The sequence below is a fragment of the Artemia sp. Qi Xiang Cuo genome, chromosome 2 (genome assembly GCF_049724085.1).
Source record: "Artemia sp. Qi Xiang Cuo chromosome 2, ASM4972408v1, whole genome shotgun sequence".
NCBI lineage: Eukaryota > Metazoa > Arthropoda > Branchiopoda > Anostraca > Artemiidae > Artemia > Artemia sp. Qi Xiang Cuo.
Window position 1 is genome coordinate 35,056,533 of NC_142795.1, and position 27,469 is coordinate 35,084,001.

A 27,469-nucleotide genomic window follows, 5' to 3' on the forward strand; every position below is an offset into this window, starting at 1 on the left:
CCACATTTTTGGAGATAGGAGCTTGAAAAATTAATGAATCTTGCATATGTGGAATCAGCACAATAAGCTAATTCTTTTGATATACTATTCATATCAAACTCATTCTTTTTTTTAGAGTTTCGGTTACCATTGAGCAGCGTCACTCTTTACTTACACTTCGTTACCACGAACTGCTTGATTAAACCAATATTTTTACTGCAATTTACGAGTTTGTGTTTTCTTTTAATTGACCTGTTTAAGTTACTAGCAAACACCGTTGATAAAGAAAACAAAATTGTCGACTATTTTTTAATAAGTAAAAAAGAAAGGCACAGTATTAACCATGTCAAACCCAAACAGTCGTAAAATAACACTCAATTTCGTAATGATGAAACTCGCAATAAATAATCACACATACATCACTAATATACAATTTCAAAGACGATACGATATACTCAGAATAATCTTTGGAAGAGTATTGCGCAATGTAGCCATTCAGAACGCATGCATAGTAGAATACGAAAGAAGTTTAAATTAAATAAGCCTCGGTTACATACCAGGATACGTCCTATAATAATACTATTTATAGGAGGGAGGGGGGATGAATATAGACATTAAATCACAAACGTTTCCATGTAATTAGTGCTTATACATTTGCAAAAGGAGGACAAGGAACAAAATATTGTGATTAGAATCCCTCAGATATAAACCGGGGTCTTGACGTAAACCGAACAAAAACACATTGACAACAAAATGGATTTGATCAAACCACATGTAGAATTAAACTGACATTCAAAAATTATCAACTACCCATTGATCATTCCACATTAACTTGGAATTATATAATTGTTGTTTTCTCAATTATATACCACCCATGTGTGACTCTATCTTCGAGCATAAAGAGAACTCTGCCAAAATTCTCCTAAAATTATAATAATATTCAGTCTATTTCTAATCTTTTGTGTGCAAACACTTCTAAAAAAAAGGCTAATGAATATAAAACTATCACAGATTTTATTCGTCAATCCTTAAGCAATGAAGGTTATAGCCAATAATTTTATTCAGTACAATAGATTGAGGTTTGAAATTCAATGGTTTTATTTTCAAATTACTGTTTTTACACCAGGAATAGTTTAAAATTTACTGTTGTTCTCAATGAAATTCAACTCAGTCTTATCCCAACGGAAAGAGGTTCATTGTCTATAACTTGTCGCTTAATTAACTGCAAGTTTTTCTAAAAACAATTTAGATGTTAATTCTACAACAATCAAATAGAAACTGAAATATTGTCTACAATATTTTGATCATCTTGAGCACCCAGATGGTATTCTTGTAGGGTCTAATTTACAACACTATTCACCGCGTGAGGGTTATTTATATAAGATAATTAAAATAAGTCCATTCCTGCATATTCTTGCATTAAGTATCCACTATTCCTGCATTCATTCTAAGCTGCACTTTCAGCCGGATTCATTATTGTTTCTGAGTTGTCTTGATCAGACAGTATATTGACGATTGAATCTCTTTGAGTCCTGGAAGGACGCGCACTTCTTCGAATACTATTTCGAATAAACTGGCTAACTTCATTTAATGTTATTTGGTTTTCACTAAGGGTATTTTGGCAACTTGATTGCGCACTTCGACAAAACTGCTGTATACTTTCCGCATAGCTTGGTGGAGATGGCTGATTAGCTGTTTCAGCATCATTGCTGGAGTTTTCGGGAAGCGATAAACGAAGTCGACGAAAAGATTCCCGAAGAATTTTTGCCACTCTGCAAGTAAAATGAAATTAAAATTAAACTTCAGCTAGCTAATCTCTAAACCAAGGATGTCCAATCTTTTATTATAGTGGGCCACAATGTCACTTGAAACAATTCGATGGGCCGCAGAACCTATTAAATGTCAAGAAAAATGGGTAGATAAAGGAACAATTAAGAGCAATTAATTTCATTCTTAGAAAATAGGAACAAATAACACACATATAGAAAGATTCTACTCAGAAATCGCCTTCACAAATGAGAGGATTCCTCTGATTGTCAATTAAGTTTTCCAATGTGTTGGAAAGAGCCAACACGACGATCGTCTTCACTGAAAGCTTTTCAAAGTTCGTTAATCACAAACACAAGATTCGACAGTAAAATTGAGTGTATGGACCCCGCTTTTGCAGAAACGTATAAAAAATGGTGAGCAGCACTCATTGCCAACTTTTGATTAACACTGGCGCAACCGTGCCATACTTGAAAGTTGTACTGGTAGTGTATGGTGTACGAAGGCTGTTTAGGTGCGACATAAATATCAAAAAATAATGAGATGAAGTAAGATATTTTCAAATGTTAGTATTTTTCAATTTTCAGCAATTCTGCTAAAAAATAATACTTGGAGGGAAAATGACTAGCAGGCCGTAAAAAACTCTCAGGCGGGCCGCAGGTTGGACATCCCTTCTCTAGACTGAGTATTATTTTATCTAATTTTACCCGTTTAAAATTGTTTCTTCAATAATGTTTTTAAATGAAATATTACTGCTCCTTTGTGTAAATCATACAAACTAGTGCCTCCTTTTTGAAACCAATGCTATTTCCATCTAGTCGCCTATGATGTGGTACTAATCATAGATGCCTCAAACATAAGGACTTAATTTATTTCCAAGCCCAACGGACATCTTTTCCCAACTATGAAAAGGTTTATTTTCCATTAACAGCGAATAAGAGAGTTTACTCTGTTTATTTTTAAGTTCTGACGGGAGAAGTACGTAAAAAAACCTCTTTCATACCGCCTTGAGTACAGTCAAGAATCAGTTTCATGCCTACATATGGATAAATAAAGCTCAGTAAACCTCCCAAATTTAAATTTCTGCCTCCGAAGAAACACTGACACACCTATTCAGGAGTATTAAAGAAAATAATATCTGAGATACCACCGGCTAAGCATGAAAAAATGAGAAAAACTCAAAAAAGGGAAAAAATTAGGATATTTCCAGCCAGTGAAAACGAAAATATAATGCAAATATTTAGGACGAACCCCCCCCCCCCCCTCAACCATCCTCAGTGCAGAAATAGAAAAAAGACCGTGAAAAACAACAACTAACATAATAAAAACAAACTATAAAAACCAGCCCTTAAAATAAAAACCCGATATTGAATGGTAATTCAAGAAGCTAAACCAGAGCTCATTTTATTTAATGCATTTTTGAAAGCTAATTAAGTAAAAAAAAAGTTTTTTTTAAACTGAAAATAAGGAGCGGCATTAAAACTTAAAAAAAAACAGAAATAATTTCGTATATGAAAGGGGCTGTCCCCTCCTCAACGCCTCGCTCTTTACGCTAAAGTTTTTTATTGTTTAAAAAATAGAGGTGTGAGAAAGAGACAAACTTTCGCGTAAAGAACAAGGCGTTGAGGCGGGGACAGCCCCTTTCATATACGGAATAATTTTTGTTCGTTTTAAGTTTTAATGTCGCTCCTTACTTTCAGTTAAAACACTTGTTTTTTTTAATTTTTGAACGTTTTTGAATAAATACAGGTTTTGATTTTGGCTCACCGTACATGAATAATTAAAGCAAAATTTGCACAGTAATTTTGCTTTTATTTCGTTAAATGGCTTTCTCGAAATTTATTTAATTTTATTTACGAACGTTTCTATTAGTATTAAATATATGTAATTTACGAATTAACATACGTAACGAGCTTCTATATTCATATATTTTTATTACATATATTAGGGGGTTCGGCCCCTATTCAATACCTCGCTCTTTACGCTAAAGTTAGAATTTTGTTCCAATTCTTTAAAAATGACCCCTTAATCACAAAAGCCGTTAATTAGAATAGATAGCTCTTATGAAAGTACTAAAAAATCTTTGTCTTAAAGAGCGATTGACTAGCGTATTGACTAGGGGGCGAACCCAATCATATACGTAATAATTTCTGTTCGTTTTAAATTTTGATGTTGCTCATTTCAGTTGAAAAACTTTTTTTTTTAATTTAATTTCTGATCGGTTTTTAAAATAATGCTGGAGAATCCGGTGCCCCCTTCATAGCAATGTCCCTTCCCCCATGAAAACTTACTCCGTGGAAAGACCCTCCCACATAGATCCCCGACACCTCCCCCCCCCACGACCAGAAAAAATCCCCCCTGAAAACGTCTGTATACTTCCCAATAACCAATACTATATGTAAACATTGGGTAAAGTTCATGGGGGATTAAGTCATCTTAGAAGACATAGTTATTATATTTTCCACCATGCTGAACAAAATTGCTATCTCAAAATTTTGATATGGTGACTTCAGGAAAAAAAGAACGTGGGAGGGGGAATAGTTGCCCTCCATTTTTTTTGGTCACTTAAAAAAGGAATTAGAACTTTTAATTTCCGTTCTAATGAGCCCACTCACGACATTCTAGGACCACTGGGTCAATACGGTCAGCCCTGAGGAAAAAAACAAGCAAAAAAAAAAAAAAAAAAAAAAATAAACAAGCATCCGTGATCTTTCTTATGGCAAAAAAAACAAAATTCCACATTTTTGAAGATAGGAACTTGAAACCACTACAGTAGGGTTTTCTAATATGCTGGATCTGATGGTGTGATTTTCATTAAGATTCTATAGCTTTTAGGGGGTGTTTCCCCCTTTTTTCGAAAATCAGGTAAATTTTCTCAGGCGCGTAACTTTTGATGGGTAAAACTGAAGTTGATAAAATTTATATATTTGAAATCAGCATTAAAATCTGATTCTTTTGATGTATCTATTGGTTTCCGTTTTTTAGACTTTCGGTTACTATTGGGCCGGGTCGCTCCTTACTTACAGTTCATTACCACGAACTGTTTGATACTACACGCAGACAATATGGGTAAATTTGGTAATTCATAGGCCTTGCTGGTATATGAAGGGTATTGCCTCCTCTTAAACACCTCGCTCTTCACACTAAATTGTTACTAAGTGCTTAATGTACTTATACTATTGTTACATAATGTAATTATACTTAATGTTATTAATGCTACGTATAAGCAATACGGGCAAATTCCACAACTCATAGCCCTTTATGGTATATGAAGGATATTGCCCCCTCCTAAAAAACTCACTTTTCACTCTAAAGTGTTATTTATTACTTAAAAATCTTCTTAATAGTTTAATTAAGTGACCCTTGTGTTTTAGGATTCGTTTAAAAAAATGTGGATAAAATACAAACACTAGCGTAAAAAGTGTGATTCTGAGGAGGGGAAATTATTCGGTATATGAAGGGTTGCCCTCTCCTCAATTCCCTTACTCTTTAAGCAATAGCTGTTAGGACTTTTAATAAGGCTTCCTATTCTAACGATACGGCCCTTGTGTTTCAGTGGCCGTTCTTAAAAAATGGAACAAACAGTCAAAATATAACGTAAACAGTAAGGTATTGAAGAGGAGGCAACCCTTCACATACGAAATAGTTTCTGTTCGGTCTGAATAACAGAAATTATTACGTATATGAGGGGGTTCACCCCCTCGTCTCTTTACGCCAAAATCACAAGCCATTTAATTATAATAAATAGCTCTTTTGAAAGTACTAAAAAAAAACTTTCCCGTAAAGAGCGAGGTATTGACGACAGGGCGAATCCCCTAATATACGTAATAATTTCTGTTCGTTATAAGTTTTAATGTTGCTCCTTGTTTTTTTTAACAAAAGGGTTGTTTCCCCCTTTTCGATTGTCTCTCATCAAACTTGGATGAGACCTTTAACAAACGCAATAATGCAGGTGTTTTCAAACAAAATGAAGTGGCGTGGGTTGTCGTACCACGTGTAGGGCCACGGCGGAATCAAAATTCTCAAACTTTTGACGTAGCTTCATCGCTTTATCAAGGAATTACTCCCAAAGTTTAACACAACCTTGACTAAACATTTTCTGCTACTGAAAAAGTCTGATATAAGAATGGTTACAGAAGTCATAACATGAATTGGAAATTTGGGAAAACAGTTTTCCCGAATAGGGAGGGATGAAACCACATTTTGACAAAAATGCAAGATGACTACTGTGGAAACAAGAAGGCATCTGATAGAAGAATGTCCAGCTAGGATTAGACACCGGCTTGAGGTATTCTATAATGTTATTGTCAAGCTGGAAAAGATAGTGAAGGAAGGAGAAGTCCGACAGTTGTCAAGATATATGGTAAGGGTTGAGAGACCAAATCCATCTATTACCACCTCCCCCCGACTACAAATGGAGCATATTTTTTGGGGCGTGGAGGCAATTGGCCTTGAATGCCTGAGCCTCGATCCAGGGATATTGTGTCCATCCGCACCTTAACAATAATACTAATGGTTTTGTCAATTGAAGATTTGAAATGTCAGATAATACTTGACCTAATAAACAATTAGCTGTACAAAAGGCATTAAATAAAATGAACTCAGAATTAGTTTCTTGAATTACCATTCAACATCGGATTCTCATTCAGTTACCCTTTCACCGTCGCATGGAATGGGTCTCGCTTTCATTTTAGTGGTTATTTTTTAAGGTTTGTTTCTATTATTTTAGTGGGTGTTTTTTTACGGTCTTTCATTTATTTTTCGACTTTTGCACTGAGGACGGTTGAGCAGAGGTCTCGGCTGAAATATTTTCACTAAGGGTTAAGGGTTTTGCACCTAAGGGTTTTTCAAGATATATTACAGCTTTGTAATAAAGCCTTTTATTTTTGCTTTATTTTCGAGCACTTTATGTTCTTGTAGGTTGATACTGGGCAAAGCTTATCCATTTTTAATCTAGTTTAATAAGAATTAATACTTCATCTGAAACTCAAACTACTTACCTAGCTCCAGTTGCTGTATTATAAGTGGGAGGTGGAGTGTACTTTGGCGGCGGTTCTGTATAGACTGGAGTAGGCGAAGGAGACCTTGAAGGAGCTCTACTTCTTTCACGTCTTCTCTGTCTTCTTGCTCTTCGGTTTCTGCTGCTTTCACGTCGCCTTCTCATTTCTGGGCGATACAGATTCTGGACTAGCTGGAAAATTGTGCTTCAAAATTAGAGAAAAAAGAAAAATTACATGACAGTACTATTTATGGTGTCTTGAGCTCATTCAGTCCATATGAGCTGCGGGTAAAATGTTAAACGAAAATACTTCTTACTAATCCTTGATGGCTATGTCTCTTTTGTGTTCTGTTTCCATACTTTTTTTCTACACCAATCACTTGAAGACCCACTAAAGGAATTAAGGGGCACAATAAGTCGTTTCTGGAATTAAAAATCGTAGGAAACGTTCTTTAATTCTAGCAAGGACAAAAAACATTTACTGAGAGCTTGGATGGCAGCAAAAGTAAAACATTTTAAACAGGGTCGGATGAAGGGGTGGATTAAAGCTGCAATGCGTTACAGATAGTGTTAGTAGTCTAATGAATACAGACTAAGTAGTGACTGAAACCTTATTAATAATAAAGTCAGTTTATCAAAGATATCCCGCCATAACAGATGTGGGATGTCAATTTATAATGATTAGGGATGGTATCGTTTTGTTTCTGGGGATACCAGTGAAACATTCGAGAAAATTCCACCGATATCAGGGATTGTTTGTTGGGATTGGGAATTTTAGTTCAAACATGCATTAATTATTCTTCCCTAAGATCTATTTTTCCAAATTTGGTAGGTTTTGTTGTTATAGGTCTATTACGAGTATGCCCGTTCCTCTGGGGACACTCCTCTTTAACGTCTTTTCAGAATTGGTTTGTACTTGTACAACCCAATTATTATTGTAGTTGTACAAACCAATTTATTTTAATAGTTGGTGTGTTTCATGTTGACTTGCATATTAAATAAAACAAATTTATTTCTCCTTCAAAGTAAAAAATAATATTAAAACTTAAATGAAGAAATACTACCCCCTACATTGGAGGGGGCTACCATTTCCCTAAACCATTTTTTTTTGCGCTGAAGTTGGACTTCCGTTTCAATGAAATGAAAAAAAATAAACGATTTCAAACCTGAATCTTTTATCACGCTTCAAAAATGAATTTAGGTGTATTTAACTTTGAGTTTAGTAGCCGTGAAAACGGTAAAGTTTCCAGTATAAAATGTTTTAGTGAAAAAGACGCACAAAACATCAACAATTACAATCCGATAATATTTTTTTTGCGTTCTAATAAACTTACAGAAAAACCCTGACTCAATTTCAGCGTCAAAAGTGAGGGACGGGGTAGGGAGCGTGGCATTCCTTCTATGTTCAGGGTAATTTCTGTTTGTTTTAACTTTTGATATCAGTCTTCACTTTCAAACCATGTGAAAACAAATCGGACAGAAAACATGACTGTGCTGCACGATATAATGAAAAATAGCGGTTTATCGAGGCATATTTTTTTTTTGCCAATTGAAGAGGACACTAGCATACAGATATTTTATAAGAACGAGTCTTCTGTCTATCATAGGCAGCGCAATCGCGCTGCCTAATAAAAGAACGGTGGTATAATGTATTTTTTTTTTTCATTTAGACTAGAGCACCTTGTAACAAAAGATTTATCCTAGAAACTTCGAAAAGGACTCATTCGATTGGAAATTGAAATGACTAGTGTCCTTTTTAATAGTTGAAAGTCATTGAAGGGCAGCTAGCCCCCCCCCCCACGCCCATCATTCCCCCAAACACATCCAATCAAAATTTTGAGATAGCCATTTTGTTCAGCGTAGTTGATTTCCAGATAGAAAATATATTTGTGAGGAGAACACTCCCCCACAACCCTCAGGGCAAGGGTATTAAGTTATGCCCTGGGGGCATTAAAGAACGATGTTGGCACAATGTATTATTTTTTTTTTCCTTTAGAGTCTTCTGTCTATCATGGGCAGCGCAATCGCGCTGCCTAAGTAAAGAACGATGTTGGCACAATGTATTATTATTATTTTTTTCATACCAAGGCACTTCATATCGAAGGAGTTGTCGTAGAAACTTCGGAAAGGGCTCATTCAATTGGAAATTGGAGTGGCTTGTGCCCTTTTAATGTCGAAAGTAATTGGAAGGCGACTAGCATACCTTTCAGGCCCACCGGCTCCGGAAATGTATCCCATAAATATTTTGAGATAGCCATTTTTTTAAGCGAAGTCGATTTCCGAAGATAAATTATGTTTTGGAGGAGGACACTCGCCCCGAACCTTCAGGGGAGGGGTTGTAATTTATGCCCTGGGGGCATATACGGTTCTTATAGAAAGAGTTGTCATAGAAACTTCAAAACAGGTTCATTTAATTGACAATTCAAAGATCTAGTTCACATCCTAATAGTTAAAAGGGACTAGAGGGCAGCTAACCCCCCTCTGACGCGCATCTTATCTCCGCATACATACAAACAAAAATTTTAGAGAGCCATTTTATTCAACGTAGTTTTAAGTTTTGGAAATTAGGTCTTTGAGGATGACAAACCCCCACAGCCCTCATGGAAAGTGTTGTAAGTTATGCCCTGGGGGCATATAAAGTTTTTATAGAACGCGTTGTCGTAGAAACTTGTAAAGGGGCTAATTCGATTGGAAATTGAAATGGCTAGTGCCCTTTTTAATAATCGAAAGTTATTAGAGAGCAACTAACTCCACTTCCACGCCCCCGACATTTCCCCAAATACATCCAATCAAGATGTTGAGATAGCTATTTTGTTCCACGCAGTTTAAAGCTCAGGAAATTACACATTTGAGCAGGATACTCCCCCCACAGTCTTCAGGGCAAGAGTTATAAGTTATGCCCTGGGGGCATATAAGGTTCTTATTGAAATCTGTGTCGTAGAAACTTGATAAAAGGACTCATTCGATTCCAAATTCAAATGGCTAGTGCCCTTTTTAATAGTCGAAAGTGATTTGAGGGCAAGTAGCCCCCCTCTCACGCTCCCCTTTTCCCCTAACACATCCAATCAAAATTTTTAGATAGCCATTTTATTCAACGTAGTTGAAAGTTTTGGAAATTAGGTCTTTAAGGATGACAACCCCTCCCCCCCCCCCCCCCCCCACAGCCCTCAGGGCAAGGGTTGTAAGTTATGCCCTGGGGCATATAAGGTTTTTATTGAAAGCGCGTTGTCGTAGAAACTTCAAAAGGGCTCATTCAAATGAAAACCGAAACGGCTAGTGCCTTTTTTAATAGTTGAAAGTGACTGAAGAGCGACTAACGCCCCTCTGACACCCACCATTTTCCCAAACACATCCAATCAAAATTTTGAGACACCCATTTTGTTCAATAAAGTTGAAAGTTCTGGAAATTAGGTCTTTTAGGATGATAGCCCCCTCAGAGCCCTCAGTGCAAGGGTTGTAAGTTATGCCCTGGAGGCATATTAGGTTTATATAGAAAGTTGTTGTAGAAATTTCAAAAAGGGCTCATTTGATTGGAAATTGAAATGGCCCTTTTTAATAGTCGAAAGTCAGTGGAGAGTAATTAACCCCCCTCTCACGCCCACCATTTCCCCAAAAAGTTTGGAGATGGTCATTTGTTAAACTTAGTTGAAAGTTCTGAAAATTATGTATTTAAGGATGACAAACTCCCCAGAGCCCCTAGGGCAAAGGTTGTAAGTTATGCCCTGGGGCATATAAGGTTTTTATAGATAGGATTGTCGTAAAATTTCAAAAGGGGTTCATTCAATTGGAAATTGAGAAGGCTAGTGCCCTTTTTAATAGTCGAAAGTGATTAAAGGGTAACTAACCCGCCTCTAACGCCCACCAGTCCTCCAAACGCATCTAATCAAAATTTTCAGATAACCTTTTTGTTCAACGTAGTAGAAAGTTCTGGAAATTAAGTCTCTGAGAATGACACCCCCCTAGCCCTCAGGGCAAGGGATGTAAGATATGCCCTGGGGGCATATAAGGTTTTTATTGAAAGTATTGTCTTAGAAACTTCAAAAGGGGTCATTTAATTAGAAATTGAAATGGCTAGTGCCATTTTTAATAGTTGAAGGTAATTGGAGAGCGAATAACGCCCCTATCGCGCCCACCATTTACCCAAACACATCCAATCAAAATTTTAAGATAGCCACTTTGTTTAACGTAGTTGAAAGTTCTGGGAATTAGGTCTTGAGGATGACAACCACCCTTATAGCCCTTAGGATAAGGGTTGTAATTTATGCCCTGGGGCATATAAGGTGTTTATAGAAAGCGTTTTCGTTTCAAAAAGGGCTCATTCAACTGTAAATCGAAAGGCCTAGTGCCCTTTTTAATATTCGAAAGTGATTGGAAGGCTTGGCATTTTTATAGTAAAGATCGATGTGGGTATAATGTATTATTTTTGTTTCTGTTGTTGTTTAGACCAGGGCACTTCGTATCGAAGGAGTTGTCGTGGGAACTTCGAAAAGGGCTCATTCGATTAAAAATAGAAAGGGTTGATGCCCTTTTTAATAGTCGAAAGTGATTTGAGGGCAACGAATCCCCCACCCACGCCCACCCTCCTATTTGTCCATTATATTTAAAAACTGAATGTTGCCTTAAGATTCAATCAAAATGCACTGTGTTAATGGTAATACGAAATAACACATCTCAGCAGTATCTCAAGATCGACTGAGTGTATTATTTTCAAATTTTCAAGACTATTTTTCCTCCAAAAATTTAATGAAATCAAAATAGCGTAATAGTCTCCAAGCGATCAAAGAAATTAAAAAGATGTTTGTGCGAATGGTATCAAGTTTTCCATTTCAGGTCAATTAGAGGAGGTATGAAAGTAAATTAAACACTAATATTCGTGTCCAGATTTTTAAAAGGGTGTCTGTTGTTAAAAATTACTGAAAATTTTTCTCCAGCATACAAATAGCAGGCCAAACTATAAGGGCTTAAAAAAACGAAAGATTTAAAGTATTATTTTCTTTTTCCCTGAAAAGACTATGTCAATATAAAACGAGCAGAAATTAATTAAAAAAACTTTTTCCACAAAATAAGTTTTTCAAAGAAAAGTAAAGAATTCCATTAAACAAAAAATGAGCAAACATAAAATCAAATAATCTACCAAGCATGAAACTACCACAAATCAGCATCGATAAATCAATGAAACCCAAAACGAACAGAAATTACGATAAATAACCGAGTCAAACTCAAAACGAGCAGAAATTAACATAAGTTGTGCTCAAAACCCCTATGCCTTCCCAAGGCCAGAACATAATTTGCACTTTACTGAAAAAAATACAAATGAATGTGCATTGTCAGATTAATATATATATACTGATATTTAGTAATTAAAATGTTAATATTATTTGATTTCTTAAAGTTATAAAAGTAAAAACATTTATATTTTTTTCAGTAAAGTGCAAATTTTGTTCTGGTCTTGGGAAGGCACAGGGGTTTTGCGCCCAACTTATGTTAATTTCTGCTCGTTTTGAGTTTGACTCGGTTATTTATTGTAATTTCTGTTCGTTTTGGGTTTCATTTATTTATCGATGCTGAGTTGTGGGAGTTCACACTTGGTAGATTATTTGATTTTATTTTTGCTGATTTTTGTTTAATGGAGTTCTCCACTTTTCTTAGAACAACTTATATTGCGTAAAAAGTTTTTTTAATTAATTTCCTAGAACGATTGGCTAGGTACAACGTCTCTGAAAAAACTACCGCAGAGAAAAATGTCCAGGATCTTTTTGAACTGAATGACACTTTCTGAAATGGTAAAAAGTGAAATTTGCTAAGAGAACTTTCCAATTACAACATCAAATCTAGTGATGTTTCAAGCATTCCGGTGACATCGAGAGTAGGATGGGGTTATAAACCGTTTATTACAGCTTTTAAAAAGTGTAACAACCCCCCTTGGGATGTTCGTAAAAGCCAACCGTCCAATACGCTCTAAAGGTATGTGGAAGAGTCCTTCCTAATAGGGTTTCTTTAAACCTGAAAAAACAAGTTTTTTCAACTGAAAGTAAGGAGCAACATTAAAACTTAAAACGAACAAAAATTATTGCGTATATGAGGGGGTTTGCCCCCTAGTCAATACCTCGCTCTTTACGCTAAAGTTCCAATTTTGTTCAAATTCTTTAAGAATGACCCTTGAGTCACAAAGGCCGTTTAATTAGAATAGATAGCTCTATTGAAAGTACTAAAAAAAACTTTACCGTAAAGAGCGAGGTATTGACTAGGGGGCAAACCCCCTCATATACTTAATAATTTCTGTTTGTAAGTTTTAATGTTGCTCCTTACTTTTAGTTGATTATTTGAAAAAAACTACGTTTTCTGAAGAGTTAAAGAGGCTGAGTCACAAGTTCGAACCTTAAAACGTACAGGGATTAGGAGGTACAGTTGAGGGGCTGCGGCCCCCAAACCCCCGCTTTCGCAGCCTTTAAATAAAAAAAAGTTTTTTAAACTGAAAGTAAGGAGCGACATTAAAACTTAAAACGAACAGAAATTATTCCGTAAATGAAAGGGGCTGTACCCTCCTCAACGCCTCGCTCTTTACGCTAAAGTTTGACTTTATCACAAATCTTTTTTTAAAAAATAAAAACTTTAGCGTAAAGAGCGAGGCGTTGAGGAGGGCACAACCCCTTTCATATACGGAATAATTTCTGTTCGTTTTAAGTTTTAATGTCGCGCTCCTTACTTTCAGTTTAAAAAACTTGTTTTTTTTATTTAAAGGCTGCAAAAGCGTGAGGTTTGGGGGGCGGCAGTCAACCAACTGTACCTCCTAATCCCTGTATGTTTTAAGGTTCGAACTTGTGACTCAGCCTCTTTAACTCTTTAGAAAACGTAGTTTTTTTCAAATAATTTCTGCACATTTTTGTACAGTTTATTACTTATTATTGCTTGACTAACTGTTAGCTGATCGTGTCAGGAGTTAAATTTGGGGGGCTGCCGCCCCCCAAAACTGAGTTTCTTTTTTAAACTTTAAATTCAATATATAAAAAATTTCCTCTGACAGGGAATCGAACCCGGGTCTTCCGCCTGACAGTCAGGAGTAGTGACCACTGTACCACAGAGACCCCTTTTATATTATTTTTAGTCTCTGCAATCTATTTTTGACGCAAGCAAATCCCCACAAAACTTGATATTTGGTTTTTGGAAAACAGAGAAGGAGTGATCGGATTGAGCTGAAATTTTGAGGATAAGCTCCCAGGCCCTAGGAAAGCTTATCCTTTAAATTTCAGTCCCATCTGACAACGTTAAAGGGGGGCTTTGGTGGGAAAAATTAACATGGGTTCTTATAGGAAAACGAAGTTTTTCGTAAATGTAAATTCGGGGAAAATTTTTTTCGGTCTGAAAATATCAAAAGGCCCTAACAGGTCAAATTTCGCTTCGAATGAGTCCTCATTCACCCGGATCCGTTGCCAACTGTGGCCTGTAGGCGTGGCTAATAAAAAAAAAAGAGAAATGAACATTAAGTGGCTATGTCTGGTTTTTGGAAAACAGGGAAGGAGTGATTGGATTGAGCTGAAATTTCGAGGATAGGCTCCCGGGCCCTAGAAAAGCTTATCCTCTAATTTTCAGCCCGATCGGACAACGTTAAAGGGGGGCTGTGGTGGGAAAAATTAACATGGGCTCTTATAGGAAAACGAGGTTTTTCGTAAGGATGTAAATTCGGGGAAGATTCTTAGTTTGAACTTGGTCTGAAAATATCAAAACCGGCCCTAACTAGGTCAAATCCTTCGCATTCGAATGAGTCCCTCATTCACACGCGGATCCGTTGCCAACTTGTGGCCTGTAGGCGTGGCTAATAAAATAAAGTAGAAAATGAACATTAAGTGGCTATGACCCATGAAAACATCCTCCATGGAAAGAACCTCCCATGCAATCCCCTTCCCCCGACCCCCCACTAGTAAAAATCTCTCCTGAAAACGTCTTTATACTTCCCAATAACCAGTACTATATGTAAACAATGGGCAAAGTTCATAAACTTGCAGCCCTTCCCCCAGAGTTGTAGGAGATTAAGTCATCTTTGAAGACATAGTTATTAGATTTTCGACTATGTTGAACAAAATGGGTATCTCAAAATTTTTATTGGGTGACTTTGAGAAAAACATGAGCGTGGGAGGGGGCCTAGTTGCCCTCCAATTTTTTTGGTTACTTAAAAAGGGCACTAGAATTTTTAATTTTCTTTCGAATGAGCCCTCTCGTGATATTCTAGGACCAGCGGATCAATACGATCACCCCTGGGAAAAACAAAAAAAAAGAAGAAAAAAACAACAAATAAACACGCATCCGTGATCTTTCTTCTGGCGAGTAAATAAAAAAAACAAGTTTTCTTAATTGAAAGTAAGGAGCGACATTAAAACTTAAAACGAACAGAAATTATTTAGTATATGAAAGGGTCTGTCCCCTCCTCAACGCCTCGCTCTTTAAGCTAAAGTTTTTTATTATTTAAAAAAAAAATACAGTTTTGAGAAAGTCAAACTTTAGCGTAAAGAGCGAGGCGTTGAAGAGGGGACAGCCCCTTTCATATACGAAATAATTTCTTTTCGTTTTAAGTTTTAATGTCGTTCCTTACTTTCAATTAAGAAAACTTGTTTTTTTAAATTTAATTTCTGATCATTTTTGTGTTAATGCAGCTTTTATTTTGGCTCAAATTTTGATCAGACGAAATTGGGAAAAAAGGAGCGTGTGAGGGGGCCAAGTTGCCCTCCAGCATTTTGGTCACCGAAAAGGGCACTATAACTTTTAATTTCCGTTCGAATGAGCTCTCTCTTTATGTTCTAAGACCACTGGGTTGGTACGATTACCCCTGAAAAAAAAATTAAAATAAAATAAACACGCATCCGTGATCTTTCTTCTGGCAAAAAATGCAAAGTTGCACATTTTTGCAGATATGAGCTTGAAACCTATGTAATAGGGTTTTCTGATACGCTGAATCTGACGGTGTGATTTTCATTAAAATTCTTTCAATTGTAGGGGATCTTTCCCCCCTCTTTCAAAAATCAGGTAAATTTTCTCAGGCTCGTAGCCTTTGATGAGTAATACTAAACTACATGAAATTTATATATTTAGAATCAGCATTATAAGCCCTTTCTTTTGATACATTTATTGACATCAAAATTCCGTTTTTTAAAGTTTCGATTACTATTGAGCCGTATCGCTTGTTTTTTTTATTGTTTTTTTTACTTATATGTCATTATGTATATGAGGGGGTTCGCCCCTTAGTCAATACCTCGCTCTTTACGCTAACGTTCGAATTTTGTTGATTTCAAAAACCCCTGAATCACAAAGGCCGTTTAATTAGAATAGATAGCTCTTTTGAAAGTAGCCTACTAAAAAAGAAAACTGTAGCGTAAAGAGCGAGGTATTGACTAGGGTGCGGACCCCCTCATATACGTAATAATTTTTGTTCGTCTTAAGTTTTAATGTTGCTCCTTACTTTTAGTTGAAAAAACTTGTTTTTTTTTAATTTAATTTCTGATTGGTTTTTAAATAATGCTGGGAAATCCGGCGCCCCCTTCGTAGAAATGTCCCTTACCCCAAGAAAACATCTTCCACGGAAAGATTCTCCCACGTAACCCCCTCCTCCAGCCCCCCCCCCAAACCACAAAAAATCCTTCCTGAAAACGTCTGTTTACTTCCCAATAACCAATACTAGGCTATATCTAAACAATGGGCAAACTTCATAACTTGCAGCCCTTACCCCGGGAACTGTGGGGGATAAAGGCATCCTCAAAGACATATATATTCGATTTTCGACTATGCTGGACAGAATGGCTATCTCAATATTTTAATTGGGTGACTTTGGGAAAAAAAGAGCGTGGGAGGGAGCCAAGTTGCCCTACAATTTTTTTGGTCATTTAAAAAGGGCACTAGAACTTTTAATTTCCGTTCAAATGAGCCCTTATACAATATTCTAGGACTACTGGATCGATACGATCACCCCTGGGAAAATAAAAAAAAAACACAAAAAAACAAACAAATAAACACGCATCTGTGATCATTTTTCTGACAAAAAATACAAAATTCCACATTTTTGCAGATAGGAGGTTGAAACCTCTACAGTCAGGTTGATACGCTGAATCTGATGGTGTAATTTTCATTAAGATTCTTTCACTTTTTCCGAAAAAAGGGGGTGTTTTCCCCTTTTTACAAAAATAAGGCAAATATTTTCAGGCTCGTAACTTTTGACGAGTAAGACTAAACTTGATGAAACTTATATATTTGAAATCATCATAAAAATACGATTCTTTTGATGGTATCAAAATTCCGTTTTTTAGAGTTTCGGTTACTATTGAGCCGGGTCATTCCTTACTTACAGTTCGTTACCACGAACTGTTTGATTTTCGATTTTATTGGAAATGTTCATTTTTCCCCTTACACTATAGTTTTTCTTCTTTATTTTAACATTGTTGTAAATCTTTTAATGTCACAAGAATATATATATTTAGTGCCGAACTTCCATTTTCATTTGTGCTACCCTCTCGTGTTCCAGGCGATTCCAGGAAGGAATCAAAAATCAAACCTAGAAATCAACTTTTATGGCCTTTGGACCCTCCAGTCCGCCCCCTTAATAGTTGGTATGCAACTGTGTATTACAAAACATAAGATCCAAATGAGCCAAATATTCCAATAGTTATTTGAAATTATTGTCGATATTTACAGTTCATTCTCTGTGAACTAAATGCGGCATATTAGAAACGCATTCAGGCACGGACTAAGTTAGATATCTATTTTTTTTCTTTCTTTTTTTAAGTCTGACATGTGACAATTTTCTGAACAGAATGATATTCTCCATTCTGAATTATGTGCCCGAATTTTTGTGCTGTTTCTACTTATCAATCTATATCATAGAACACTAAATTCCCTGGAAATAATTCCCTTCTACTTTTAAGATTTCAGTTTTCGTTAGATATTGACAAGGGGCTGCCAACTTCATGGTTCTAGGTGTACACACTTCAAATATTAAGAGTTCAAGATTTAAATCCTAGAAACGGACTGCCATAGCCCCAACGGTGAACAACTGGAGTGGCTCTCGCCAATGTTTAATCTAAACAGAAAAATCGATGGTCGACGTTCTTCTTTACAGATAATGTAGTATTGTATGATACGAATCAACAGACGAAAAAAAATTTAGAAATTTTAGGATTCGTGTTTATGAAAAGGTTTCTTTTGACTTTTGAATACGAATTTCAAATGTCTGCAGTAAAAGAACTTCGGCCCAAATTTGAAACCGAAGGAAATCGTTTAATTTGGAAGTTTAATTGACAGCCTTTTCAATACATTCAATTTGATAAATTTACTGAATTCATTATCCGTCTTTCTTTCTGTAAGTTTTTTACTTTCTTTCTTTTGTCATTTTTTTACTTTCTATTTTCCTTTTTGTCTTCTTCCTTGTCATTTTGTTTACTTTCATTTTCATTTTTTAAATTCTTTTTTACTTTTAATTTCTTTTTATCTTTCTTTTCGTCAATTTTTTTCCTCTCTCGGTCAATATAAAATCAAATCTATTAATCATAAATATGCCATTACAGAAAACTATTTTTGGATTCAAAAAAAAAAAAAAATCGCTCACTTCGAAATATATACATAGGTCCAACAATTTTTGTCTTAAACTTTGTCGTTTACAACAAGAATATTTAGACAAATTCTTTATAGCTGCTTGAAAGAAAGACATTGGATAGAAGGCAGCAATGTTTACCCATTTTCTCGTATCATACTTCATAAAATGCTTAAAGCAGACAACACAAGAAAAATATTAGAAACAGAAGTAACAAATCTATTTTGAAATTTAAATCAAATTTGAATGGTTTTAAGATGAGAAATTTAAGGTTAAAGAATTTGAAACAGGAAATGACAATCGACAACACTATCATGAAAGAATAACAGAGACTTACTTCGAGAGTGTCGTTCGTTTCTGACGATGAGAGTGTCTTCCAAGCAACTACAATAGCATCTATAGGTACAATCAGTATGGGAATGAGCTGCAAAAAGCATCCAAATTGTTTAATTTTCAAAGACCATAGTTGCAAATGAGTTTCTTGTCTCCAAATCCACAGTTCTCTACTTGAATTTCTAAAGGATGTTATTGTTAAAACAACAAGGCCTGTAAAAATAAAATTAAATAGATCTAAATGATGGAGAGCCGAAAGATAAGTAAAGAAGACTTGGGTTGCAAACAAACTTCCATAAGAAAATCCCTCTCTCTCAGAGACATGCTGAAATTAACAATTTAAAGTTAAAATTTCAACCTTAGAAAATTGGGTGGATCAACTAGTTTATTTCTATTATATTTTCTACAAAAAAGGCAATAATACTTTGTTTATAGAATTTTTTATTGTACAATAAGAAGTAAAAAGTAACTACTTTATTCAAATAATCAGATATTAACTCCTATGTACTACAAAAAGAAACTTACTCTAAGACCCTTTCCAAGATTTAAATCAAGTCCATTTCTTAAACAAACAGGAAAACGTACAACTTTGTGGCCCTTAATTTCATATTAAATAAAAACAACAAGTTTTTTTTAACTGAAAGTAAGGAGCGACATTAAAACTTAAAACGAACAGAAATTATTCCGTATATGAAAGGGATGGTCCCCTTTTCAACGCCTCACTCTTTACGCTGAAGTTTTTTATTGTTTTAAAAAATAGAGGTGTGAGAAAGAGTCAAACTTTAGCGTAAAGAGCGAGGCGTTGTGGAGGGGACAGCCCCTTTCATATACGGAATAATTTCTGTTCGCTTTAAGTTTTATTGTCGCTGATTCTTTTGATGTATCTATTGGTATCAAAATTCCGTTTGTTTATTTAATTTCTGTTCGTTTTAGGTTTCATTTATTCTTTAATAGTATTTTTTGGTCGTTTTGAGTTTGAATTACTACAAGAATTTATTTGTGCTGACTTTAGGTTTAACGTGGTCTTTACTTTTTTTGAAAAACTTCGTTTTCGGAAAGTTTTTTTTTAGTTAATCCCAAAAAATGGGCAACAACCCGAGAATATAGTTGTCTTATCGAATTTAGTTGGCTACTAAGGAGGCAGTCAAAATTGTATATTTTTACTGTTGCCAGTATTTTCATAAGACAAGATAAAAATTACAAACAAAGTAAAATAAACAAATGCTGAAGCCGAGCCATATAAAACGAGCCAGTCGACAAAGGCACCCGCAGATATTTTCCCCAGCGGTTTGAACTCCAAGTGATTATAATGCGATATTTTTCCCATTAGTTTTTCAAAAAGTAATGTATTTACTACTTATTTGACAGGGTTTGCCGTAAAGGATATTTAAAATGCTATAATTCTCAAACTAATTAATCAATTCAAGAAACCAGAGTAAAATGTTACCAATCGGTAGAAAAACACTCCACACAAGAACGAGTAAAGGATTGACGAAATGCTCTTTCCATCCTTTGTTTTCCCCAAGCACAGCTACAATAGAATCACCGCTATAAGGTGTTCCACGCACTACCAAAATTGCAAATAGCAGTGTCACCACCAAAATCATGTTGATCCATCCTGAACCAAATAAAACATCCATGAAATGAACAGCAGCAATGCCACCCTGAAATTAGAACTGATTTGTCAGCCTTTATTTGATGAAATAATATAGATATGCGCTACTTGGGGGTGGGGCAGAATCATTGAGCTTAATAACAAGCTTCCAAATATTGTAGGGTGAACTTAATTGATTATATTCTCCAGTAAAAACTAGTCAAGATGTGACACATTGCACTTTTCTATATGTATGATTGCACCCAGAGAATGTGGTATTTTTTTTTGTGAATACGACAGGATACAACAAGAAAGACAAATTTAAATTAAGAGTATCCTAGTTTACCATCAGTCATACGCCCATTACCTCTTTCAGCTGAAATCTTAGTGTCAGTTTTCAAAGGACTCATTGGAAATATAGGATTAAAGCCCATTAAATATCGAAACAACACCTACAAAGGTTTGGTATCGAAGGATTCCTTTTGTAAGTAGTTTGAGCAGAATGAGTTGAGTGATATAGGATCCCCCCCCAAAGAAAAAAATTCAGAGCTATTTTTACCAAGGCCGTACCCAGGATTTTTTTCGGAGGGGATTTTACCAAAAAAATTGGGGGGGGGGTACACCAAATAACCTCAAAAAACACATACAAAATGGGTTAATATCCATTTTGTTGCGTTTTTACGAGTAAGAAAACATTTCAGGGGGTGGGGGTCAAACCGGGTAGCCTCCCCCCCTGGATACGGCCTTGATTTTTACCAAGACTTTACAAAAAAGCATACTTGAAACACACGAAATTGTTTTCAAGTCATAAATTACATTCCTGCAATCGTCCTTGGTATAATTAAATAAAAAAAAAAGTTTTTTTAACTGAAAGTAAGGAGCAACCTTAAAACTCAAAAGAACAGATATTATTTTGTATATGAAAAGAGCTGTCCCCTCCTCAGCGTTTCACTCTTTACGCTAAAGTTTTTATTGTTTTAAAAAATAAAGTTGTGAGAAAAAGTCAAAATTTAGCGTAAACAGCGAGGCGCTGAGGAGGGGACAGCCCCTTCCATATACGGAATAATTTCTGTTCGTTTTAAGTTTTAATGTTGCTCCATACTTTCAGTTAAAAAAACTTTTTAATTTTTTTTAATTTTTGGACGTTTTTAAATTAATGCAGGTTTTAATTTTGGCTCACCGTACATGAATAATTAAAACAAAATTTGCATATTAACTTTAGTTTTATTTGGTTAAATGGCTTTCTCGAAAGTTATTAAATTTTATTTACGAACATGTTATTTTTGTTTTTATTAGTAATAAATATACGTAACTTACGAATTAACTTACGTAACGAACTTCTATATTCATATTTTTTTAATACGTATATTATGGGGTTCGCCCCCTAGTTAATACCTCGCTCTTTGCGCTAAAATTCGAATTTTGTTCCAATTCTTTAAAAATGGCCCCTTAATCACAAAGGCCGTTAATTATAATAAATAGCTCTTATGAAAGTACAAAAAAAATTTTAACTTAAAGAGCAAGGTATTGACTAGGGGGCGAACCCAATCATATACGTAATAATTTCTGTTCGTTTTTAGTTTTGATGTTGCTCCTTACTTTCGGTTGAAAAACTTGTTTTTTTAATTTAATTTCTGATCGTTTTTAAATAATGCTGGGAAATCCGGCGCCCCCTTCATAGCAATGTCCCTTCCCCCAGTGAAAACTTCCTCCATGGAAAGATCCTCCCACATAACCCACGACTCCCCACTACTAAAAAAAATCCCCCATGAAAACATCTGTATACTTCCCAATAACCAACACTATATGTAAACATTGGGTAAAGTTCATAGATTTCAGCCCTCCCCCCGGGGGCTTTGGTGGATTAAGTCATCCTAAAAGACATATTTATACTATTTTCGACCATGATGAACAAAATGGCTATCTTAAAATTTTGATCGGGTGACTTTGGGGAAAAAAATGAGCGTGGGAGGGGGCCTAGTTGCCCTCCATTTTTTTGACACTTAAAAAGGGCACTAGAACTTTTAATTTCCGTTCGAATGAGCCCTCCCAAAATATTCTAGGACCCCTGGGGAAACAAAAAACAAACAAAAAACAAATAAACACGCATCCGTGATCTTTCTTCTGGCAAAAATACAAAATTCCACATTTTAGCAGATAGGAGCTTGAAACCTCTACAGTACGGTTCTCTGATACGCTGAATCTGATGGTCTGATTTTCATTAAATTTCTATAACTTTTAGGGGGTGTTTCTCCCCTTTTTCGAAAATCAGGGATATTTTCTCAGGCGCGTAACTTTTGATGGGTAATACTAAACTTGATGAAACTAATATATTTGAAATCAACAAAAAAAATTCAATTCTTTTGATTTATCTATTGGTATCAAAATTCCGTTTTTTAGAGTTTCGGTTACTATTGAGCCGGGTCGCATTTTCATTCTATCTAAGTGATAATTTCATACTATGCAACAAAATGGGGATTATCCATAGATAGCTCGAAGTGGAGCTTAAAGTGAGTCTTTCTCCAAATTGAATAACTGATTTGCTACATTATCAAATACACGAATGGGTCAGCTGTGCAGAGCTTAAAATGGTCTGCTTCATCCCTAGGTAGTAACGCGAGTTGTTCCTGTGTATATTATGTGGTCCAATCGGCTGCCAAGATTTGATTTTGAGCCTTGGGGGCCAAAAATTCTACATAAGCCACTAGGCAGAACAAAATACCATTCCCATTCTTGCACATGCAACTGGATCGGATTGTTAGATATTCGTTAATCGATATAAAATATATAAAGTAAACCATTTTGGGGTTTCCTAGCCTGTCATTTGAAAAGATAAAAGTGCACAGGGTGGAAAGATTCAGAAATTCCTTATAGATGATCATTTCCTCGAAGCAATAACAGAAATTCAAAAGAATACTTCGTTGGCATTCAAAAACACTGTAAGATATAGATATTCTCTTGAAATGGCGCAAGCAAAACTCTCGAGCTACTCTTGGAGAAGTACAAAAGGCTTGTTAGCAACATTGACAGTAAGTTAATTTTTTTTTTTTTTTTTTTTTTTACATAGCCACCTTGCTAACTTCAAGAAAAATCATGTCACAGGACAATTTAAAATTCGTTTTTTTATTATCCTTTTTTATTTTCATTAAAAAAAGAAAGAAAACAGATCTCCAATAATATCAAACAGTTCCTGGCAACGAACTGTAAGTAAGGAGCGACCCGGCTCAATGGTAACCGAAACTCTAGAAAACGGGTTTTTGATACCAGTAGATACATCAAAAGAATCAGATTTCAATGCTGATTTCAAATATATAACTTTCATCAAGTTTAGTGCCATCAAAAGTTACGCGCCTGAGAAAATTTGGCTGATTTTCGAAAAAAGGGGAAAAGACCCCCTAAAAATTATAGAACCTTAATAAAAATCAAACCATCATATTCAGCGTATCAGAGAACCCTACTGTAGAGGTTTCAAGCATAGAATTTTGCATTTTTTGCCAGAAGAAAGATCACGGATGCGTGTTTATTTGTTTTTTAGTTTTTTTGTTTGTTTTTTTTTTCCCCAGGGGTGGTCGTATCGACCCACTGGTCCTAGAATATCATGGGAGGACTCATTGGAACGTAAATTAAAAGTTCTAGTGCCCTTTTTAAGTGACCAAAAAAATGGAGGGCAACTAGGCCCCCTCCCACGCTCATTTTTTGCCAAAGTCACCTGATCAAAATTTTGACATAGCCATGTTGTTCAGCATGGTTGAAAATATAAGAACTGTGTCCTTTAGGATGACTTAATCCCCCGAAGTCCCAGGGGGGAGAGCTGAAAGTTATGAACTTTACCCAATGTTAACATATAGTATTGGTTATTAGGAAGCATACAGACGTTTTCAGGGGGGAATTTTTCTGGTAGTAGGGAAGTGGGTGGGTCGGTGGTTATGTGGGAAGATCTTTCCATGAAGGAAGTTTTCATGGGGGAAGGAACATTGCTATGACGGGGCGCCGGATTTCCCAGCATTATTTAAAAAAAGATCAGAAATTAAATATAAAAAACAAGTTTTCCAACTGAAAATATGGAGTAACATCAAAACTTAAAACGAACAGAAAATATTACGTGTATGATTGGGTTCACCCCTTAGTCAATACCTCGCTCTTTAAGCGAAAAATTTTGTAGTACTTTCATAAGAGCTATTTATTCTAAGTAACGGCCTTTGTGATTAAGGGGTCATTTTTACAGAATTGGAACAAAATTCGAACTTTAGCTTAAAGAGCGAGGTATTGACTAGGGGGCGATCCCCCTAATATAAGCATTAAATATATATGAATATAGAAGTTTGGTACGTATGTTAATTCGTAAGTTACGTATATTTATTACTAATAAAAACGTTCGTAAATAAAATTAAACAACTTTCGAGAAAGCTATTTAACCAAATAAAAGTAAAATTAATATGCAGATTTTTTTTAATTATTCATGTACGATAAGCCAAAATCAAGCCTGCATTAATTCAAAAACGTTCAAAAATTAAATAAAAAAAACAAGTTTTTTTTAACTGAAAGTAAGGAACGACATTAAAACTTAAAACGAACAAAAATTATTCCGTATATGAAAGAGGCTATCCCTTCCTCAACGCCTCGCTCTTTACGCTAAAGTTTGACTTTCTCACAACTCTTATTTTTTTATCAATAAAAAACTTTAGCGTAAAGAGCAAGGCGTTGAGGAGGGGACAGCCCCTTTCATGTACGGAATAATTTCTGTTCGTTTTAAGTTTTAACGTCGTTCCTTACTTTCGGTTAAAAAAACTTGTTTTATTTATTTAATCATATCAAAGAAATACCAAGTTTTAAATTGAGTATGAGAAGCAAACTATTTATTACAAAATCTACTTGTAGAATAGTTATAATTTTTACTAAATAAATCTAGCAAAAAGATCATCAACTTGAGCAAGGGAAGGTGGGTCCGTTGATATTTGGTGAGTCCGTTGATTTTGAATAGAAGTTATCAAGTATTTTGCAATAGGTTGCATAGGTTGCATCAAGACGCTGGGTAATTCAAGACAGAGAAAAGCCAAGACAAATAGTCCAAGTAATTGAGAGGCAATCCGTTGATTTTGAATTGAAGTTATCAAGTATTTTGCAATAGGTTGCATAGGTTGCATCAAGACGCTGGGTAATTCTAGACAGAGAAAAGCCAAGAGAAATAGTCCAAGTAATTGAGAGGCAAATGTTTAAATGGTTGGGGCACGGGTAAATGGCAGGAGTACGCATGACTCTCTTATTGGACACATACTTGTCAGGTTAGTTTTGGAAAGTAATACCTGCCCAAAGTCTTAGGCATACTGATAAAGAATTCAAAAATTGACACGTGACCATTAGATTGCCTGTAAAAAGAGGCAAACAAGGCACGCCCGCCTATGGTCTTAAGAAGGTTGACCAAGAATTTAAAATTGACATAGGACCATAAATTGTTTTATTGCTAGTCTTCTATTATTTCATTCAATTACTAGCCTAGAATAAAGCAGAGTTCTCTATTTCGTCAAGGTTTTGTAAAAAATTATAACTTCGTTTGTTTTTTTTTGTTAACCAGCTTTAATGAAAAATAAACAACGGAGCAAAAGAAAAAACGAAAATAAACAAGGAGATTTACAAAACAAAGGTATATACTTACACTGGTAGCAAATACAAGACTCCCTAAGAAACCGAGAATCGAAAGTCCTAACGCAATTGGTGTTTCCCAATCAGCTAGCTTCTTTCTGTTGATAGAGATTAAAGCGGAAATTATGCTCTGCCATACAATTGCCTGAAAAGGTAATACCACAAATACTAACAACAGAAAACTACTCCAAGGGTAAAGCAACAGAGATTGAACCATCAAAAAAGAAAGAAAGGAAAAGTATTTTTTAGAATATTTTTGGTTTTTAAATACGCGTAAAATACAAAAAATATGAAAAAAAAACTGCTAACAAGTGGTTTCTTATATGGAACGAAAATATAACAGCACTTTAATCCAATCTAACAGCTCCGATTTTATTCTCTTTTTTAGGATTTCAACCATAAAATTTTTTAATTGTAGAGAATCTTTCTGAGAAAACATAAAATTTTCCTTTCTTTTATTACTCTTTTTACTTATGTTTCATCCAGTGGCGGATCCGGGGGAGGGCGAGGGGGATGTCCCCCCTAACGATGTCTAAAGTAGTGTAATTTACTTCATTAACGCAAGTTTGCGTTAAATAAACTTGCTCCTAACTGAAGTTTATCAGATCAACCTATCTTGCGCCCCCCCCCCTAAAAAATCCTGTATCCGCCCCTGGTTTCATCCTATTATTCCTTTACTGTAGTTAATTCGTTTAAAGGAAATGGAAAGCTAAAAGTTTAGAATATTTCATAATGGTAGTTTCTTACCTTATTTACTCCAACTGCTATTCCAAATTCCAATGTTGTTGGTTTTTTTCTTTTACTTTTATTTGTTAAAGTTCAAAATAAAACCAGCTGACTACAACAACTGTACACATCATGGAAAAAAAAAATTCAAGAATGCAATGCAAATCTTTTTTAAAGAGAAGCTAGGTCTCGGATGGATTTTTCATATATATATATATATATATATATATATATATATATATATATATATATATATATATATATATATATATATATATATATATATATATTTTCATTATAATCATAAAAACAAGATTCTTTTTCGCTGGTATCAAGCTCTATTTTGTATATATATTTTAGACAGTTCCTAGATTTTGATATCTTATGTACTTTTTAAGAAATAATCACTATCTACTGATCCAGCTTTCGCACAAAAAAAAAATGTTCTTCAGTAAAGCAAAATAATTTAAATCAGACTTCCAAGATTCAATAAATAGGCAAGTGGATACCACTCACCCAGGCTTTTACTACCACAAGGTCTATTAACAAAAGCATCCCACTGTGATCGGGCGCATCCCACCTCAGCTGTCCTCCGCCAAAACCTAGTATTCGCGCAAAATTTCAATTTTGAGTTAACGATAGACTCCCACAATCTCGACACAACGAGTCCAACGGTAGTCAGAAATTTTCCATCTGCTGTATTTTCAAAGGTATGATCTAGTATCTACTGGGATAAAATGAATTTTCCTTGTTTCTCAACATCCAAAACCTAGTACAGATATACTAGAATTACAAGACCTAGCATCTACGTACAGCCGAACACGGACTGGCAAGGACGGGAAGAAAAAAGAATTCAGAC

The 27,469-nt window shown here is 35.3% G+C and overlaps 1 protein-coding gene across 2 annotated transcripts in view; it reads right to left on the minus strand.

Moving 5' to 3' along the window:
* Nucleotides 1–280: 280 nt before the first annotated feature.
* The window catches only part of bdg (sodium-dependent transporter bedraggled), a 194,357-nt gene continuing 167,168 nt past the window's right edge, over nucleotides 281–27,469 (minus strand). For both annotated transcript variants that reach the window (XM_089100627.1, XM_089100621.1), the window contains 5 exons: nucleotides 25,898–26,029; nucleotides 20,098–20,314; nucleotides 18,655–18,863; nucleotides 6,747–6,937; nucleotides 281–1,751 (listed from right to left, as the gene is read on the minus strand). In XM_089100627.1, the coding sequence (XP_088956753.1) occupies nucleotides 1,427–1,751; nucleotides 6,747–6,937; nucleotides 18,655–18,863; nucleotides 20,098–20,314; nucleotides 25,898–26,029 (1,074 nt within the window). In that variant the 3' untranslated portion in view covers nucleotides 281–1,426. The remainder of the gene's footprint in view (nucleotides 1,752–6,746; nucleotides 6,938–18,654; nucleotides 18,864–20,097; nucleotides 20,315–25,897; nucleotides 26,030–27,469) is intronic.